The sequence below is a fragment of the Lissotriton helveticus genome, chromosome 7 (assembly GCF_964261635.1).
Source record: "Lissotriton helveticus chromosome 7, aLisHel1.1, whole genome shotgun sequence".
NCBI classification, from domain to species: Eukaryota; Metazoa; Chordata; class Amphibia; order Caudata; family Salamandridae; genus Lissotriton; species Lissotriton helveticus.
In genome coordinates, this window is record NC_136068.1 from 545,146,206 (window position 1) to 545,165,248 (window position 19,043).

Sequence of the window (19,043 nt, forward strand, 5' to 3'; positions counted from 1 at the left end):
ACTTCCTGGGGGCATTGCGGCAAACACTCCTCGACCGTATCCCACAGGGAGTGGGTGTAGCGGCCCAAGAGGCACGCGGTATTACAAGACCGCAGTCCAGCGCTCAAAGAGGAAAAGACCTTTTTACCAAATTGGTCATACCGCTTTGATTCCCGATCGGGCGGAGCCGACGGGAATGCGTGGATAGGAAGGCAGGGTCGTCCGAGCACGGACGGTGACGCCTGGCAACATTCCGGTCAACCGGTGCACCGGAAGCGGGCCTGGACCAGGTGCCTAAAAGGACATCCGTCAGGGCCTCATTAAACGGCAGCAGAGGCTCCTGGGGGCATGACTGCGGTTTAAACACTTCGGTCAGAATGTTCGGTTTGACCTTCGCGACGGGGAGCTCAAGGCTCAAGGCCTTGGCAGCCCTCATCAGGACCACCAAATAGGCAGCCCCTGCCTCAGACGCCACAGGGGTCGGGGAGACAAACCCAGGGTTGGGCGACTCGTCCAGACCACTGGCATCACCCAGATCACCTACCCAGTCCACATCATACTGGCAGGCACGGGATAAAGGGTCCTCAGACCCCTCCCAACCCTCTCCATACTCGTCCTCATCGTCGTATTCTGGATCGACGATATAGACTTCGGGGTCAACGGGCCCCATCGGCGCCGGATCCGGCGTCGGACGACGCCGGTCCGACTCCGCGTCAGGAGTCAGAGGAGGGATGGGGGTGGCGCCGCGTGGCGTCGGCGCCGGGGACCCGACGCCGGCCGGAACCGGCGGCGGAGTCGCTGCACCGCGCGGAGGCGGTACCACGGGTTGGCCCAAAGGAACCGACGCCGGAGAGGCCGGTAGACCAGCCGGCGCCGAACCTGAGGGGCCCAGTGGCGCCGGGGCCGGAGCCACCGGCGGCGTCGGGGCAGGAGCACCCGAACCGCTCGGGCCCCCAGACGGGACCGACGGGCCCGCAGGCGCCGTAGGCCCCGCCGGAGGAGACCTCGCCCTCATAGCTATGAGGAAGGCCTCGATCTCCTCACGCGACGCGCCTTCCCCAGGGACCGACGGGTATGGGGCAGACGGCGTCGGCGACCCAAGCGGGGCCGCGGGGGTGGGGCCACCCGAGCCCCCGGCCGCATCACGCGGGCGTCGGGGGGAGTCGGGGGTGCGATGACGACGCCCCGACTTCTTACGCTTACCTGACGAACCGGAGGAATGGTGGCGACTCCCGGAGCGCTCATGGCGGCTCCGCGATCGTTCCCTCGACCGCTCCCTCGACCTCCGACCGGACCGGGACCGCTCTCGACGCGGGGCCGACACTCGGAGCTCGAGAAGCTTGCGGGACCGCTCCCGCCTAGCTTTACCAGTCAAGGCCCGACAGTCGACGCAGGACTCCACGTCGTGGTCCGCGCCCAGACACCGGAGGCAGAGTCGATGGTGGTCGGTGACCGACATCAGGCGGTCGCACTCGTCGCAACTCTTGAAACCGGGCATCCTACCGGCACCGTAGAAGATTAATTAGTTAACAAAAAACTTGGTCAAAAGACCGGAGTACTGCTCTTCGGATCTGCGCTAACTGGCGCGGAAAAAAGAAGAACTGACGTCAGCGCGCGGAGGCGGCGTCTATATACTCCAGCGACGTCATCATGGCGCCGACGACGCGGAGCCGCAGGGGACGCCTGCAGACGACGCCTACCGACGCGCAGGGGTACTGCTACGCAAAAGTTTCCGGATCCAGACTGATGCCTGGGGATATTCTAAGGTAAGGAATCTAATACTAACCTGTTTCTTTCAGATCAAAAAATCCCTAATAATAACCTTACATCAGAATTGACTTCTTAGTAAATTCTCCTAATTGACCATATTTTGTTTTCCTTTTTTCAAAATTCTATTTCTGCTTCAAATTTGTATACCTGTGATACCTGCTTCAAAACAAAGGATTTAGAACGAACTCAGCAGCATTGATAAACTCAAGGTGGTGGTCAAGGAAGCTCTGCAAGGAGAGAAGAATGACCTTGGGAATGGGGGCCACAAAAGTGGACTTTCAAATAACCTTCACAGCCTATGAGGAGGTTCGCAGGATGCAAGTTGCCAAAAGAAAGCAGGGGGTAATGTCAAAGTAGTTACTCATGCTCTTTCTAACAGCAGATTCCTCAACTTTTGAATATTAACTGTGCATCTGACTAGATCCGGAAACTATTCCATAGTATATCTGCATGCCTAAAAGGTGGCACTGTGTGGCTTTGCACTGTTGCTGTTGTGCTCCAGAAGTGACATGAGGGGCCTCGCGTTGACATCAGTTGCTTTCACGAGTGTCCGAATCCACAGATGTGGAGCCCTAAAAGCAAATTGGTAGATCAGTATTCAGATTTCTAGACTTGGAATTTTATTAGTATGGATGGTGTCCAGTCGCTGGAATTGCTGAGAAATCTGCAGCTACATAGTCCATCAGAAAGAGCGTTACTGAAGGTAAGTAACTTGTTCTTCTGATAGAGATCTCTAGATGCAGCTTCCTAACCTTTTGAATAGACACCAAAGCAATACCTAATGGAGGCAGGTCTGTGAATGGACTCACACTAGATAGTCCTCCAGGACCGAGAAGGTAAAGTGCCCCCCTCTGCAGACTTGGGTGTCCAGACAATAGTGCTTCGTTAACGTAAGGAGGGATGCTCATGCAGCTGACAGGCAGATGTCTAGGACAGGGACTCCGTGTCCTAATGCAGTGATAGCAGGTTTGGCCCTGGTGAAATGGGCTCGCAGTCCTTCTGGAGGCAGCTTCTTTGTCATTGCAAAGCAGATTTTAATGCAGAGCACAATCCAGCATGAGATGCCATGTTCCTACACAGCCCTTCATTCTGTCGCTCTGGCAAACCCCACAAAGAGCTGATCGTCCACCCAGTGTTCCTTGGTACGGTTGATATAGATGCCGAGCGATCTCTATATTGGGTCCATGTGATGCAGTCTCCTCTCATCCTTAGAGGGGTGAAGTGGAACACAGAACGCCTGAAGGGTGATAGTTTGACCAATGTGGAACAGCGTCACAACTTTCAGTAAAATGGATGCCCTAGTTTGTAGAATCAGCTTGTCAGGGAAGAAGGTACTGTATATAATGGATGAACACACAGAGCCTGAAGCTCACTCACACACTGTACTAAGGTGATGACAACTAGGAACACAGGAACAAGAAATGCATAATAGTCCAGAGCACTCTTTCCATGTATTACATAGATATAAAGTAGGAATATACACTTTTATCAATCCTTCAAGAGTTGGAGATACAGAGATCGCTTAAAGGTCTTTCATATTAGAAATCAGGTACTGAAGCAAGGCTGATATCACTAAAGGCCAAAGGCAGGATTTTGATATTGATGGATGGCTGTTCTCCACCACGGAGAAAGTTACTCCACTGTCCTGAAGGACGTACCGCCTGCCAACGCATTGTAACTTTACCAGACAACTCGTCAAACATGACAGTGGCATATGGCAAAGTTAAAATTTTGTTTTTTATTTTCAAAAAGAAAACTATAAAGAGAGATTTTGTTTTTGTGTATAAAAAATGCTAACCTCACCATGGGAGTTTCCTCCAACGGAGGAGGGGGCATTGAGCACTTTTCATTGCCCTTACCCACCAGGTTTTCTCAGACTGTGTTGGGCATTGAAAAACAGCTATATGTCTGCCCATCTAAATTATGTGGGCAGATATATAGCCAATCTCAGAAGGCCTTTGCTCCATGAGAGAAGTTTGAGCATGGCAGAGATAGAGTGGTCTCTGCCATAGTCAAACTATGGTTGGCCGAATCAAAATCCGTCGAGAAGACCATAATGTCGGCAGGGAGAAAACTCTGTCGCTGTTGCAGGGAATAAAGGACTGCCTGTTGCAATGCAGGTGTTAATCTGTGCCTGGACCAGGACCACACCACTTCAGGACTAGAAAAAAAGTCACCAAGGAAAGGCTTGGAATACTCTTGGAAGATGGGAAGAGGTTGAAGGGATTCAGGGATTGGCATCTCATTGGTATCTCCAAGATAGGGGTCTTAGCGGGGCAGGTAAAAATTAATATGCTTACACAAAAGTGACTAAGTACGAACAGGATCCCCTCTTAGGAACACAAATACACACAACTAAAAGATGGCCAGAAAACTTACTCCTTAGAGGTGTCTGAACTACTGGAATTCAGTCCCCTGGAAGGTAGGGTTCTGACAGAACAGGTAACTAAACTAAAGGGGCAGCCTCTGCTATGTACATAACCCTGAATAATATGCCTGACTATTCCGAAGGCCTCAAGGGAGCAAGAATTGTGGCTCATCTAACTCAAGATCCAACATAGGGCCTACTATTATAAAAAGAGACTCTTTAAGGCGGGATTGACAGGAAGTCCAGCCTTATTGGGATACAAGGAGGGAGAGCGTGTTTTTTCCGGGACAGTTGTTTTGGGGGGAGTAATACAGACCATGGTAGCAAGATCATTAATGAGCTCTCAACAGTGGAAGCAATGATTAGGTAGATGCAACAAAACAAAACATTTGGTATTCAAAATGGTGTATACTTAGAGCTATCTTAACTCTGTGGCTCCCTTCGGCTAATGGTAGCAAAGAGTCACATTACAAAAGAACGGGAAGCTGACATACTTGATGAGGTTGGAGGAAATTAAAGGCACAGACTAATTGATGGGAAACCACGTCGTTGCCAATATCTAATTCTTAATGACTATTTGGGTTCAGAGTTTAGAAATGAAATTTACAAAAACATTGTAGCACTTTGTTGATGTTTGGTATGTTTGATCACCTTTACCTAACAAGAAAAAAAAGTGCTTAAAAAAAGGCTTCTTTTTAAAGCTTTTCACTTCATTTCTTACTGATGGATAAAGAGCGTCAGTTTTTTCTCTCTCTCATTAACTGCCATCACAGTTTACAATGTATGTCAAAACGAAGAAGAAAATGTGAGAGCATAGTTTTTCAATATATTTATTTGCATCAATATTTTCAGAGTAATTTCTAAGAAAGTCTGTATTGTAAAACCTTCCAGTGCTGCAGGCATATTTGGCTAATACTGAGGAACCCTGAGGTTACCCTTCCTGGCGACGGCTGGGCTTTAGGCCCACAAGCTTAGTAGTCAACCGAAGTTCAAAGCGCTGGAGAGTGAAGTCATGAAAATCAGGAGCTACGCTGGACCTCCACCAAGCTGGAGATCAGAGGCTCAGTGGTGTCACATTAAAATGGATAAATGTGGAACAACAGGGAGAAAGTGACTGCTTGGCACTAGGCAGGACTACTCAGTTTCAGAAAAGTTAGAAGTGGCTGTCCTAATGTCCTGTGAAATCCTCTTACCTTGATAATGTTTGACTCCCAGAAATCCTCTTTGGGATGAACTTATATATCTGCAGTCACATACAGACACTTTTTAACCACTCACTAGTCGGCATTTATTTTACTTTGACGTTCAAATAATCAATAGGACCCAAAGTGTCTCTCAACTAACTTGGCACAATACAAATTAGTTATGCAAACGAACTAAACCGTTAAAAAATAGAGATGTGAAGGAACTTTCAGGCTCCCTCAGGACTCATTGTCCCAGCATCTTTGCAGTGCACACACAGTGTGGGGTTGATGGCTGAAACTTCAGAAAGGAGTAAACAAAGCATTGCACCAAATATAAAAATTAGAGCACACGTAGTAGCCCTTTCATGGAATGCTGGTGCTCCACTAATGCATCCTTGTACTCTCCCTGAAAAGTGGGAAACCTTCACTGGAGAGTGACTTCAACAGCACCTTCGTGAGGAAACAGGAACTGATGTGTGACATATGCCTCCTCTATGACAAGTTAGGTTATTCTCAAGAGCGCACATGCAGAATTATTATTCAGGCAGAGTCTGGGATACTTGGTTGACACAGAATAAAAGTCTGGAATGAAAAGGCAGAATGTGCTCTGCTTAATCCCTATTAAAGGCTGCCACTCGGGTTCTTATGGCACCATTCACAGGCATTCTGGAACATGCGCATCCACGGTGAGATGGTGAGGGCGTTGCGCCAGTCCTCAGGCATCCAAGGCCATTGCCAGGTGAGGACAGAGCGCTCTGGATGTGGCATCATAGCCAGATGGCGGCCATCAGCTGAGCAAAGCCCTGCAATGCCCAAAGGTGAGCCATTGGGGTTCATAGGGTACTCCTGGGTGGGCTCTCCACAGTCATCGGTATACCGGAGAGGGGCCAGTTGATGAGATGTTACATCTTGCAAGATCTTCTCACTGCGAAATCGCATTAAACCTGCAGGAGTGACAAGAGGAAGAGATAAGAATTCAAATTCAAATTATCTTTTCAATCGTGTAGGAATGTAATGAATATAAAGCTCCACATCACAGACTATGAAGTGGTCCTGATCCCCCAAAGAGTACCGGGTGTGTTATAATACACCGGGCAACTCTTTGGAAAGGGGTGACGTACCCTTTTCAAAGTTTGTACAAGGATTTCCTCTCCATCTTCCACAAATGCCCTCTTCACCTTTTCAAAGACCCCTCATTCCCTTTGGACAGATGCTTCAAACTCAGTCTGAAGTCCACTCATACTTCACTTTTCATCCACTTCCTCATTCACTCTCATAAATATTCTCCCATTGCAGAATTCTACTAGTTTCAGTTTTATTACATATCTCTATAGCATCTTGTGGAATTTGTCCATGGTTTCCACTTGGGACAATAACATCTTGGCCATTATCATCCCTTCCATCACCATCTGGTGGTAGTCCAACTTCCTCTCCTACATCAGAATAGGTAGAACCATTAGAATAAACATCATCCATGTCTTCTCTATAGACCAATCCCTTTGGCGTTGGAGGTGACACAGGTAAAGGAGCAAGTTGAGGAGACTGGAGCAGCAGGTAACCCCATGTTAATATTATTAGAGGGTTGTTGCAGCAATAATTTAGTAAACAAATCAATAATTATAAGCATTGCAACAAATTAATAATTTGTTGCAATGCTTATAAGAAGTCCATTGGCACTTGGACCACATCTGCCTCTCTGTAATATCTAGGTGGGTTCTGCCGTAAATCCATTTGAGTACTTCCAGACTTGCACTTAAGTTGACACATATATTCATTGTAGGGAACATCGTCCATTGCATCCTCTTCAAAATGTGGGGCATCTCACATCCAATTGCGTTGGGCTGTAAGCTGTCAGTGAGGCCTAATTACTGGCCTTGTCTTCTTGATATGACTATCATAAATGTGCTAGAGGCAAATATGTCACCCTCAAAGGTGAAAAATAAAATTTTCCTCATGTTATTTATTGACTGCGTGGTTCCCAACGGTGATGGAGTCGACAGTATGGCAATAGTCTCCAATGGTACGGTTGCCATCGCCAATGGTAATCGTCATCGGTATGGTAATTGTTGATGGCATGCTGGACGTCGACATGCTCAACATCACCTATGCAGTCGTCTACGGAATGCTCGACTACACGGTGTCGTCGTGGTAATCTACGGTGTTTTTAACTATGGTGTCATCGTCGAAGGTATCTTCGCCGATGACAAATAAGAAGTTAAGGACTCGGACATAGATGGTTTCGTCACCAACGAGGTTTCCCTTGAAGATTTCTCCTTTTTTGTCACAGGTGAGTCCCTGCACGTGCTGTACCAAATAGATCATGCTCAGAAAACTGTAAAAGTATCCTCTTATGCACTGCCTTCATGAGTGCTTGGGGAGGGCACTTCTCACTGAATCCTCCCAGTTAGGAGGAGGGAAATTATCTTTATTTATAAGACATAATGCCACCCTCATTTCTCTTTCCTTAAGAGTCTTAGTGGAGAAAGACTTACAGATCTTGCACTCCACTGACTTATGCTTAGGATAAAGTCAATAAATACAGTGTGGATCATCAGTGTAAATTTTCTCGCTCCACATGATAAACAGGGTTTAAAGAGAGATCTCTTCTCGTTGTCAGCAATGTTGACCGTTGCTTGTCAAACCATAAAGATCTCCCTGGTCCATATAAATGTAACAATCTTCTCTAAAACAACTCGCAGTACATTAGCGCTGTAGATAGGGCTGGTTCAAATCCAAGGCCAAACAAAATGGAAACAATTTAAGGTACACTGAAAGGTTAGAGCAGAGCTCTGACCAGGGACTCCCTCCCTCACGATGTGCGGTAGAGGTAGAAATCTGAGCTATGGTGGCCTCTAGGGGGAGTAGCAGTGTTTAAGCTTCCAACTCCTGAAGTGGATGTATTACTAAACATTTTATGTTGTTTGAGGCCTATGGCCATTTTATATTATATATGGTTTGTTATATATTTTACACTGTATACTGCTATTTTATTGTACCGGGGATAAAAGATTCAATGTTTTAGAAAAGTGCTGTTCTTTCTATTGTTTTACTATTGTTATGCGAGTGGGGAGAGCATGTCCTAGATGGGATAGCAGAGCATTCCCTTGACAAAGATCTGGTAGAAGTTCTTGAACTACCTCTTTATGAAGCGATACATTTGACTTTCTTCTTCCTTATGGACTTTAGATCCATGAGGCCACAAAGGTTGCATGCTAAGGCATCACGTGACTTACCTAAGCACCAAAGACAGTTGGGTATAGGAGTCAGTAATCAACATTCGTCTTGAGTGACTGCTTAAGTTGGGGGGGGGGGGGGACAGGCTGCCAAATAAGTCTTGAATGACAAAAACAGTGAGAACAACAAACAAAAGAAAACTGTTCAAGCTCAGGAAACCACATCAACAAAGGCATGAAAGGAAAGGAACTTATGTCACTGGTAGCCCCTTATATGTTATGATGGCACATCTATCGGAAGAAGACTACTTATGTAGTGCACCTAAGGGACACACTATGCAAATAGTCCAGACAACCCTTATTGGTTTACAGGGGCTTTCTTTAAAAAGCCCAAATGCTCTCTTTGTAGTAGTGTGGTCGAGCAGTTTAGGTTTATCAAAGTGGAGTGTTAAGCTTTTGCTGCATACACAGTCAGTAAATGAGACCCACTCAATAAAAAAATCCGACACCAATTTATAAAAATAACACTGATTTTTATGTTAATTTAGACACAAAGATCTTCAAGACCAGTTAAGTATTTTTCGAGTTAACTATATTCATAAACTGAAAATACAGCTGTCAGATTTGATGCATGAGCCTCGAACGCTGTAATGTTATCCTATAGGAGAAACATTTGCTGCATACGGTCACTTGCAAATGTCTTACAGTACTGGTCTTCTGAAATTAAGGTAAGTAAGGGCCAAGGCCCAAGAAATCACCTATAGTTTAAGTTGACCTGCCCATGGGTATCCAGGTGCAGATGTGTTTACGCGGCGTTAATCTCAAATGCTACCTGTTAAAGTCATTGGGAAAACTACCTGTAAGAAAAAAGTTGCAGGGGCGGCTGGGGACCATTCTGGCAGAACCCATAGGGAAGCTCCGCTCTTGAGTGTCTCAGGACCACGGAGACATCATCGATTTTCTGTAAGCCTGGGCTGGGGAGCACGGGTGCAGAGGTATTTTGTCTGGCACGTCGCAGAAGTTAGAGGCTCTTACGGTTCTTGGGTGACCTGGAGAGAGAGAGAGAAAGGAAACCGGGCAGCAGGGCCTCTCTGGATGAAGTCGCCCTGGGTCCTGAAGTCCCTTGTCGGTAGGTCGGTGTCTGCGGTGACCAGACTGGGCATGCAGCAAGCCTTGGTTGTTGCAAATGCTCCAGTACCCAGGGTATCGGTGCTGGCAGCTCCAGGAGGTCCTGGCCTCTTCAATCTTGGCAGGGAGACGAATCTGAACTTCTAGAGCATGGAAGACCTCTTTCTAGTGTGTTGCTCCTTCGGTGGGCACAATGCCCGGCAACACGGTGGACCGGTAAGGAACTTGTTGGTGCCTGTAGATGCAGGGGGTGGCTCCTTCAACCAAATGGAGATGCTAACTGCTTGTCGAAGTGCTGGGAAGTCCTCCAAGCGTTGGAGAGGGTGCACAGCTTTTGGACGAGTCGAGTCCTTGCAACTGTCGAGGTTCCAGCCATTAGGCAGGGTTGTGCTTCAAGTTCGTGATTAGTCCTCAGTTCTCGTGGGTCCTGCTCTTTTGTCCTCTTCAGTTCCTAGGAAGCCAAATCTGTTTTCCTTGAGTCAGTGGGCATCCTAAATACTCAATTTAGGGGTATTAAGGGGAACGAAGGGTAGAAGTCAATGGGGTACTGACCCTGGGATCACTACACACCATATATGACCACTTCCTGTCGTGAGTGGGCATAACCCTGTTCCAGAAAAAAAAAAAAAAAAACAGCCCTGTTCCAGAGTTCCTAATTTCACCACAACCAAGATGGTGAAATCCTTCTTTTCATGTTCATTTTAGGTAGTCCAACCTTGGGGTGTGACTAACCTGACAGTGTAACATGCCTCCTGACTATCTAATTTCCAGCCTGTCCTGGTGCCAAATGGGTCTCAGGGAAAGGGTGGCATTTCCCAGGTCAAGGGGAACCTGGGGTTGCATATCAAAGGTGGAAGGGGCTTTGAAGCCCCTGGCCTTGATATGCTAAATCACTAGCCATCCTGCTGGAGGAGGTGTGAACACCTGCCTCCAGACCAGGCATTGTTTCGGAACTTTGAGAGTGTGGGCTCTCCCTGGCAGGAGAAACATGTCTGTTGTGGGAGGCTGGAAAAGTCAAGTCGCCAGGACACTAAGAGAATAGTAAAGTTTCAGGGGCACGTCTAAGGTGCCCTCTGGGTGCATGCCATAATGAATCTAGTACAGGCATCAGTACAGATTCATTGAGACAAGGTGTTTGATACCAAACACCAGTAATTTCAGTGACCCCATCATGTAGCTGGTTAACTCGTGATGACCAATGCCCAGTACATAGCTTAGGATGGCTTCCCGGTGCACTTGCAATAGAACTAGATGTCACCAGGGCATCACATATACTACAATGCACCCTACCCTAGGGCTGAAAGGCTTTCTGCCGGGTGACTTACATATATCATATGCAGTGACTTGGGCATGGCACACAGGGGCGTGTGCAATGTCGTGTTTTCACGCTGGTGTGCACCATACGCAGCCTGCAATGGCAGACTGCATACAATTTGTATGGGAGTCCCTTAGAGTGGTATAAGACATGCTGCAGCCCTTTTGTACCCTGGAGGTGATGATGGAGCTGCATACCAGTACAACCCCTGTGCGTTGAGGTCAGTTTCTTTCTAGACTCATTCCGCGCCGTTGGACACAGAGCTCAACAATAATCAGAGGTATCAGTGTGCATATCTCTAGTTTGGGACCTTTTTAGAACAGAAAAAAGAGACCATTCCAAGGAATGAGGAGTTGGGAAGGCAGTGAGGCAATCAGGGATGGGTGGGACGGGGGTATCCACTAGAAAATGCATTAGCCAAGGTAAATAACTTGTTCTTTTGGTTTATTTTTCTAACTGCAGACCTATCACCTTTAGAATAGGTACCAAAGCACAAAGTCACAAGTCTATGAGTCTGCGAGAGGCCGCCAAGAGAACACAGGAAATAGGGGAGGCATGGATAATTGAACCGGATTTGAGGCAGTTGAAATCAACCCAACTTCTTTTGCAGTTGAAATCAACCCAACTTCTTTTAATACCTTTGACAGACGAAACCTATAGCCAATGTCTGATTACTTGGCTGATGGCCCTAAGGATTCTGATTATGCATAGGAATGCCTAGAATGGGGGGCGTGGCTTAGCGGGCCAAGATGGTGGATGCACCTTGAGAGTGCTCCCGGACCCCTCCACCATCCATCTACAATCCGCCCGTTCTGATGGTCATGCGGCGCTGAAATAATTGCTGCTCCAGTGCTGCATCTTTGACCGAGTCCCTTGGTGTGAAGAACCCCGTGCAACAGCGCAACAACGCGCCCGGCTGGCTGCCGGGATTCGCACTCAAGATGGCGGCCATCCCTCTCTGAGCTGCGGCGTCTACAGCCTCTGAACTGTGCCGTCTCATCTTCCATCCAGGTGCCTGAGAATACGGGGGAGCCCCCCTGGGACCGGGGTATCTGGTGGTGAGCTGTCTCCTCCTGGGCGCCACCTGTGTCGTGCTCCCTCGCTCGCCCAGCTGCGATCCTTTGTGGGCGGTGGCAAGAGGCGGTACTTGAAACGGAGCATCTGGCGCAGGGCTGCTCTTCTGCCCGTGCTTGGGGCGGAACCCTGCGGCTGCGCCTGGCTTCCCAGCGGCGCTCCTGCAATTTCAGTCGCCTTTTCTGGCGGCGGGGGTCGGAGAGTGCTGGTGGCCGGATCGTGGCGGACGTGGTGCGGCCTGTGGCCCCGGAGGGTCAACGACTGGAAGACCTGTAAGCTGGGGGAATCTTGTGTCGGCTGAGTGGGGGCCAATGCTTCTCAGGGACCCTGCTTGAACTGGTCTACAGGTTGAACTTGTCTCTGCCTGCCGGTCCTGGCTCCGCAGTCGGAGACGGCGCATTGGCGCATCACAGTTTCTATTCCTGATGGACTCGATTATGTACATCCTGTCATGAGGAGAGGTACTCCACGCTTCCCCATTCCCAAGCGTTTTAGTTTGGTCATTTGTTAGTTTTCCACAATTAGGGCGACAGATGCTTCCGTTCCTGAAGTATAGGGTGGGGGTAGGGTTAGGGTGGGGGGACCGTTGTCACGAGTTTTATTTTTTGTGTTTTGTTGTTCCTTTGGCTATTTGCACCAGCACTCACATGATGCCCTGCTCCAATCCCTGTAGGGCTCAAAGACTCCTCTCTGGGTACCAGACCAAGCCTCCTGTCGACCCAGCTCATGGCCGAGCTACTCTGTGGATCCTCCCTCCGCAACTGAAACCATCTGCCACTATGCCTGATGCGCCTTTGGTAAGAGCTTCCCAGCGCGTAATGTCCTGGAATGCCAACGGCCTTCTAGACTGAATTAAGCGCATGGCTGTCTTGAGATACGCGCAGCACCTGGGGGTGGAGGTCCTATTGCTACTAGAGGCGCATCTGATGGGTAATCATTGCCACTTCTTAGCGCGATACGGGTACGACAGGGTTTGGCCCTCGGGCTTCACCCGAGGTTCCCGCGGGGTGGCAATCCTGCGGAAACGTTCCCTTCCTTTTGTGGCCACACGAGTAATCCACGATGCACAGGGCACCTTCTTGGCCATAAGCGGCACAATGAATGGTGACCCGCTTAACCTTATATCATTCTACTCTCCTCCATCATGTTAACATAGACCCTAGCAAACTCCGCCGAACTCCTGACTTCAGTGCCCTTGGGCTCCATTTTCCTCGGGGCGACTTTAATGCGTTTTCTTCCCCTGATTTGGACTCAACGGGCCCCCTTCTCAGAGTAGACAGGTGCAAGCGAGACAGTTGACAAATTGGTCTGAATCACTGGGTCTCTGCGATGCATGGCGCATCTGGCATCCACACTCCAAACAATTCACACATACCTCAGCAGCTCACTACACTCAGGTACGTATCAATGCCATTTTTGTCCCCGCTACTGATTGTATCAAGATCCAAGATGTTTCCATCCTTCCCCGTGGTATTTCTGATCATTCCCTGGTGATGCTAAATGCGGGCTCCCTCCCGCTTCACTGCGTCAGATGTGGAGATTAAATGCTTGGTTCCTTCGGGAAAAGGACTTCAGGAAGGTGGTGGAACAAGAACTCAAGCACTACTTTCAGACTAATGAGGGATCGGTGTCTTCACCGAGCACCCTTTGGGAGGCCAGCAAGGCCACGATTAGAGGGGTCGCCAAGGGTCAGCTCAAGCGTCAGCGGCAGGCACAACTAGAGCAGATTACCTTGCGAGAGGCACTGGTGATCCTCCGGCCAAACCTCGGATGCCTCCGAAGTGAGCTTCTTGATCATATTCGTACAGAGCTTCGGCAGCTTTCACTGGAAGCGGCTAAGCTCCTCTGGCGCTCATCCATTGCCAGGGTGTACGGTTGGGGTGAGAAACAAGGCTAAATTCTCCACAGGCTAGCCACCTACCCCAGGGCGAATCGCATAATGCCCAAAAACATAGCTCTGGATGGTTCGGTGTGCCGCTCCCCAACGGAGATGGCCTGCGCCTTTGCCTCCTACTATCACCAACTCTATGCAGCTAGAACTCTAACACACTCCCTCTCAGGCTTATTGGGGATTGGGAATGACTGCCCTTCTCGCCTGACCTCCATTGTTCAGAAGGATCTAGACCGCCTTATCACCCAAGAAGAAATTGGGGAGGCGATCACCCTTACCTCCTCTGGCAAGACGCTGGGCCCCAATGGCCTCCCTCAAGAATATTATGCTCTATATTGCGACACTCTCGTTCCTCACCTGGCACATTTGTTCCAGGAGGCAGCTGAAAAGGGTTCCTTCCCTCCCGAGACTGATTGGGCCACCATAGTGGTTTTCCCTAAGGCCCAGCTACCCTCGCCACGGTGTACAGATTACCGTCTCATCTCCCTTATCAACACAGAACTAAAATTGTTTGCCGCGTTCCACGCCCAGCGGCTCAAACCCCACTTGTCCGCGTTGGTTCATCCCGACCAATGTGGGTTGATGCCCTCACGCGATACCCGGAACTGTCTCCGGCGGCTACAACTAGCCCTGGCTCACAGTCACTTGCTTACCCCCTACCTAGCGATCCTCCTTGTGGACTGGGGGTTCCTAGAGGCGGTTCTTGGCGCAATGGGCTTTGGCCTCCACCACTTCAGGGGGCAGATAAAATGCAGTCAGTCCCTGCCATTCAGACTCCATGCATGGAGGTGTGCAGATTTTGTTGAAGCACTCTGGCCTGCATCTGCATCAGAAGATCCATGTGAAGTGGTAGCCTGACTGGAAAACAGATGTCTATGCTAAGAAGTTCCGGGTACCACACATTCCTAGCTCAATCCAGACTTTGGCCTGGTCATTCTTGATGTTTTTCAGAACAAATGGAGGGAAAGCCAAGGGTGGGAACGCGTACAGGAGTCCAGTGTTCCTTTCCAGCCAGAATGTCTCTCCTAATGAGTTTTCTTGCAGAAACTCCAATGCGCCAAGCTCTCGACATTGTGCATTCTTAATGGTGGTGAAAAAATCTAGCCAGGACTCTCCCCACTGTTGGAAGAAGCTGTGTGCCACCTAGGAATGTAGGACCCACTCATGACCTGCCAGGCAACGCCTGCTCAACTTGTATGCTAAGATAATTTATACAGTGAAGAATCTGGTGGAAGAAGATCCATCAGAATCAGGAGTTTCTATTTTCTCTTTTTTTCTAGGTAAAACAAAGAAACGTTGTTATTATGCCAGCTAGAGAGTCAGAAGGTACACCCACCAAAGGAGTGTCTCATTTACTCCCAAACAATTGCACAATGTAGGTGTCTGACCCGTGGTTTCACTTTTTTTTTGTTTGCAGAATCCCAGCTGTTGTAAAAAGTTGGTAGCTCAAGCAAATGCCACCAACCTGCTACTGTAATCTACACTGATCAGCAGCTATCTACCATATTCAGTTAAAAATTGCTATTGCACCTTATTAAGCCCTAGCCATACTTGGCAATCTTTTTAGCAGACCAGTGCTCAAGTTTGCAGAAGGTGGAGACCAACACGCATAGAGCAGTAGGTCTGACCTAGGGGTTTCCAGCTAGTGTAAAGAACATCACTTCACTCTGAATGCAGCCACACAAACAAAATCTCCTAGCCGTAGTTCGACTATGGTTAATTATGAGTTCCAAATCGTGTGACAAGAGTTACTTGAATATAGCATTTCTCTAATTATCATTTTTATTATTTATTATATTTATTTTACATAGCAGTGTCCCGATGCCTTCTTGGGCAGGAACAAGTAATTACTATAAATAAATGAACACCAAAAAGAGAAGCATAAATAGGTAATCATATATAGAGAAAAGCCATGCACCTGAAGACATGCATTGGTATATAGTGGAGAAAATTTGTCCGAAAGAAGGTAAATCTTCAGAAGCAACTAGAAAACTTAGAGAAGTGTATTGGATTTTTGTTTTGGGCACTTCTGTCAATGGTTTGAATCTTGAAATACCCTGAGATCAGGCTATTAAGTAGATTCATAGAGGAATCAGTGTTGTCTAATTTTTCAAGTTGAAAACACCTAACTTGAATAACATTTAAAAGGGGTGGTTTTCACTCAGCAGATAAGGTTAGCAAGGTGCAATATGGATTAAGCAGGTACACATTTGGTGGTTAGCATAAGCAATCACCATATGACAATATCACATATGGAGAAATATGTAAGTTAGACATATGCTAAATGAGTTGGACTGTAAGTAATAGGTATGATCATACACTAGAAGGTATGAATCATTTCATTCTACACAAGTAAGGTTATGGTCACTAGTGGGTAATTGGGCACATATAGATATGAAACATACTCTAGGAGGTATGAATCATTTCATTCTACATAAGTAAGGTTATGGTCACTAGTGGGTAATTGGGCACATATATTGAAATATAACAGTATGTCAATACGTGTGGTAATTAATAGTATTAAGTGGCGTATGAACCCACATTGTGTTAATATTAACTTACACAAGTGCAGGGTTCTAATTGTGTTCTGGTAGGCACATGGTAATGAATAGGTTGTTTTTCAGGCAGAATAGAAATAGACTTTTATATTACAAAATTAAGGCTTGCATTCAGTAGAATTGCTATGAAATTAGGCTGTCAGGGTATACGACATGGCGTCCGAATTGCCCAGCCTTATATGGGACCTTTGTGCCCTTTAGGTGTAATGTCACAGTACATGCAGTCTACCGATATTTGCCGGCTAGGTGTATGGCATTTAATTCGTCCATTTGGGAGCATGGCAATAAACTGTTGTATTTAGGTCGTTTCTTAATAGAATTGTGTGGTTCAACATGTACGTGCAGAAGGCTTTATTTAATCATGGACGTGTATGTCCGTAGTCCTTAAGTTCGTTACCCGGAAGGGAGAGGCTTCCGTGTAGTGCACTTGGAATGTAGTGTACGCTGCAATATTTTCGTAGGGTAGCCCTCCCCAAGCTTTGTGCAAAGACTTATAAGTCGAAGACGTGCATAGGTGTTATGTTTAAAATATGTAGTTGGAAGATAGCAATTCCTTGTTAATACGTCAGTACTGCTATGTACGAGCGTTTGATTTTAAGTCTATATGCAAGCAAGGTAAACTTAAGCCGGTCCTAACATGACATGCAGCTGTGCTGCAAGTATGTAATAAAATACTTGAGTATGTCGTTTAGTGTCCTATAAGTAGGACTATATGGAAGCTAGAGTAGTCCATTGAGTAGCAGTATAGTAGTGTGTGGAGCCAGATACCTAATGAGATATGTTTAAGGGAGAGGAGTGTGCTGGATAAGAGCGCAAGCGAATTAGATAGATTTTTGTCACTGCTGAGGTGTAATAGCTAATATAGATGTCCCCTCCGTTTTTATCTGTATCTTTTTTGCAAGGTCGCCGAATCTATGCCTAAATTAAACATTTAACGAAGATGGGCACCAGGAAACCGCTATGTAACTCCAGTCCATTTTAATTTTCTAGGTTAGTATGTCTCTTTATGCTGAGTTAGATACCTAGGAGTTGTAGTAATAGAAACAAGCAGTCAGTTTTTTTTAAAAAAATTTGTTTTTATTGTTGCATCATCAAATATGGGTACAGTGTATATCAGCTGCTGGCGTGGCGTCAACATTCAGCCGCGGTTAGCCGTTCGCGCAACTTTCCTGTACATAAAACCTGTGTAATTTGGCATTTCATCCACTGAACTTTACAGACCAATCAGACAAGTATTCAGGCTGGGATACAGGAGGCAATCTCCGCGGGGGAGAAGGAAGATTAACAATAGACATGTGAGTCCCCACCATAGGGGTCGTTGGTTCGGGGCCTGTATAGTTCGCACAGCGGTGTTGCCAGGTAACTGGGGGGACGGAACTGTGGGCGGGAGCATATAGGCGTTGGCAAGAGCATGGCAGAAGGAGACGGGTGTCGGGCGTCCGGTGGCAAGGGGGTCCCCAATGGTAGCTCATAGGGAGGCAGAGCGGCCAGAGGGCGGAGGTATCCCATGCATGTGGGCAACGGGACGATCGACATGGGGTCGGGGTGGTGATGAGGGGGCGTGGAGCACCGGGGTCCGACACAAGTAGAAGGGCATCAGGTCAGGATTATGGGCTCACTCGAGTGGGGGAGGGGGGAGGTGTGGTCGGGGCAGGTGGTGGTGGTGGGGGCTGTAGGTGTAGGCGGGTCATCAGTGCGCAAGGACTGCCGGAAGCTATGGAGGAGCATGGCCCATTCCATAGAGATGGGATGTTTGCGTGCGCCCCTGGCCCCCTCCTCCCGAAGGGCATCCTCCTCTGCCACCGCCCACTTACAGACCGCCCCCGTCCATGCCGCTATGGGGGGACCCTCCCGAGATCGCCAATGCATAGCTATACATCTTTTCGCCAGTAGCAGCGCTAAGGATACAAAGCGTCTGTGCGCCGGGACCTGTTTGGGGATGTGGGAAATGCCTAGTGCACTGGATTCCCAGGAGGCCAGGGTTGTAAGGCCTGTGAGATCTTTCAGTGTGTCGTGTACCGTCTGCCATAGGGATTGGAGGTTGGGGCAGCTCCAAAACATGTGACGGAAATCTGCATCGGGGGAATGACATCTGGGGCATAGGAATTGTGTTGTGGGATAAAACTTTTTCAGTCGCGCCGGTGTAAGGTATGCCCTGTGTAGTATGCAGTATTGGATGTTCTTGAAACGGGCGTTCCTAGAGACGCGTTTCGGGGCCTCAAGCGCCTTGGTCCATTCCGAGTCATGTAATGCGCACCCGATGTCTTCCTCCCATGTGGCCCGCAGGGTCGCCAGGGGAGCGTACGAGAGTTCCCTCGCTTTGTATAGCCAGGTGATTAAATAGCATCCCATTCCCATGCGCAGGATAGCGTGTATGACCGGATGCGTGTCAGGTTCGCCGGCCAGGAGATTATGGTGAGGACGGAACCCCTCAAGTAGTTGTCGATATCTAAGGAATTGACCTGGGGGGAGTTCGAACTCGGCGACCAGCCGGTCGATCGATTTCAGCTGACCCTCCTCAAAAAGCGACTCCATGTCCGTGATATCGCAGTGCGTCCATTCAGCGAGTATAGGGGCCGAGAAATAGGAATCCCGTCTGGGGC

At 48.1% G+C, this 19,043-nt stretch overlaps 1 protein-coding gene across 1 annotated transcript in view; it reads right to left on the reverse strand.

Annotated features, from left to right (window-relative positions):
* Positions 1 to 4,931: 4,931 nt before the first annotated feature.
* The window catches only part of PFAS (phosphoribosylformylglycinamidine synthase), a 323,630-nt gene continuing 309,518 nt past the window's right edge, over positions 4,932 to 19,043 (reverse strand). Inside the window, exon 29 of the mRNA XM_078652618.1 lies at positions 4,932 to 6,245. Within this exon, the coding sequence (XP_078508744.1) occupies positions 5,923 to 6,245 (323 nt within the window). The 3' untranslated portion in view covers positions 4,932 to 5,922. The remainder of the gene's footprint in view (positions 6,246 to 19,043) is intronic.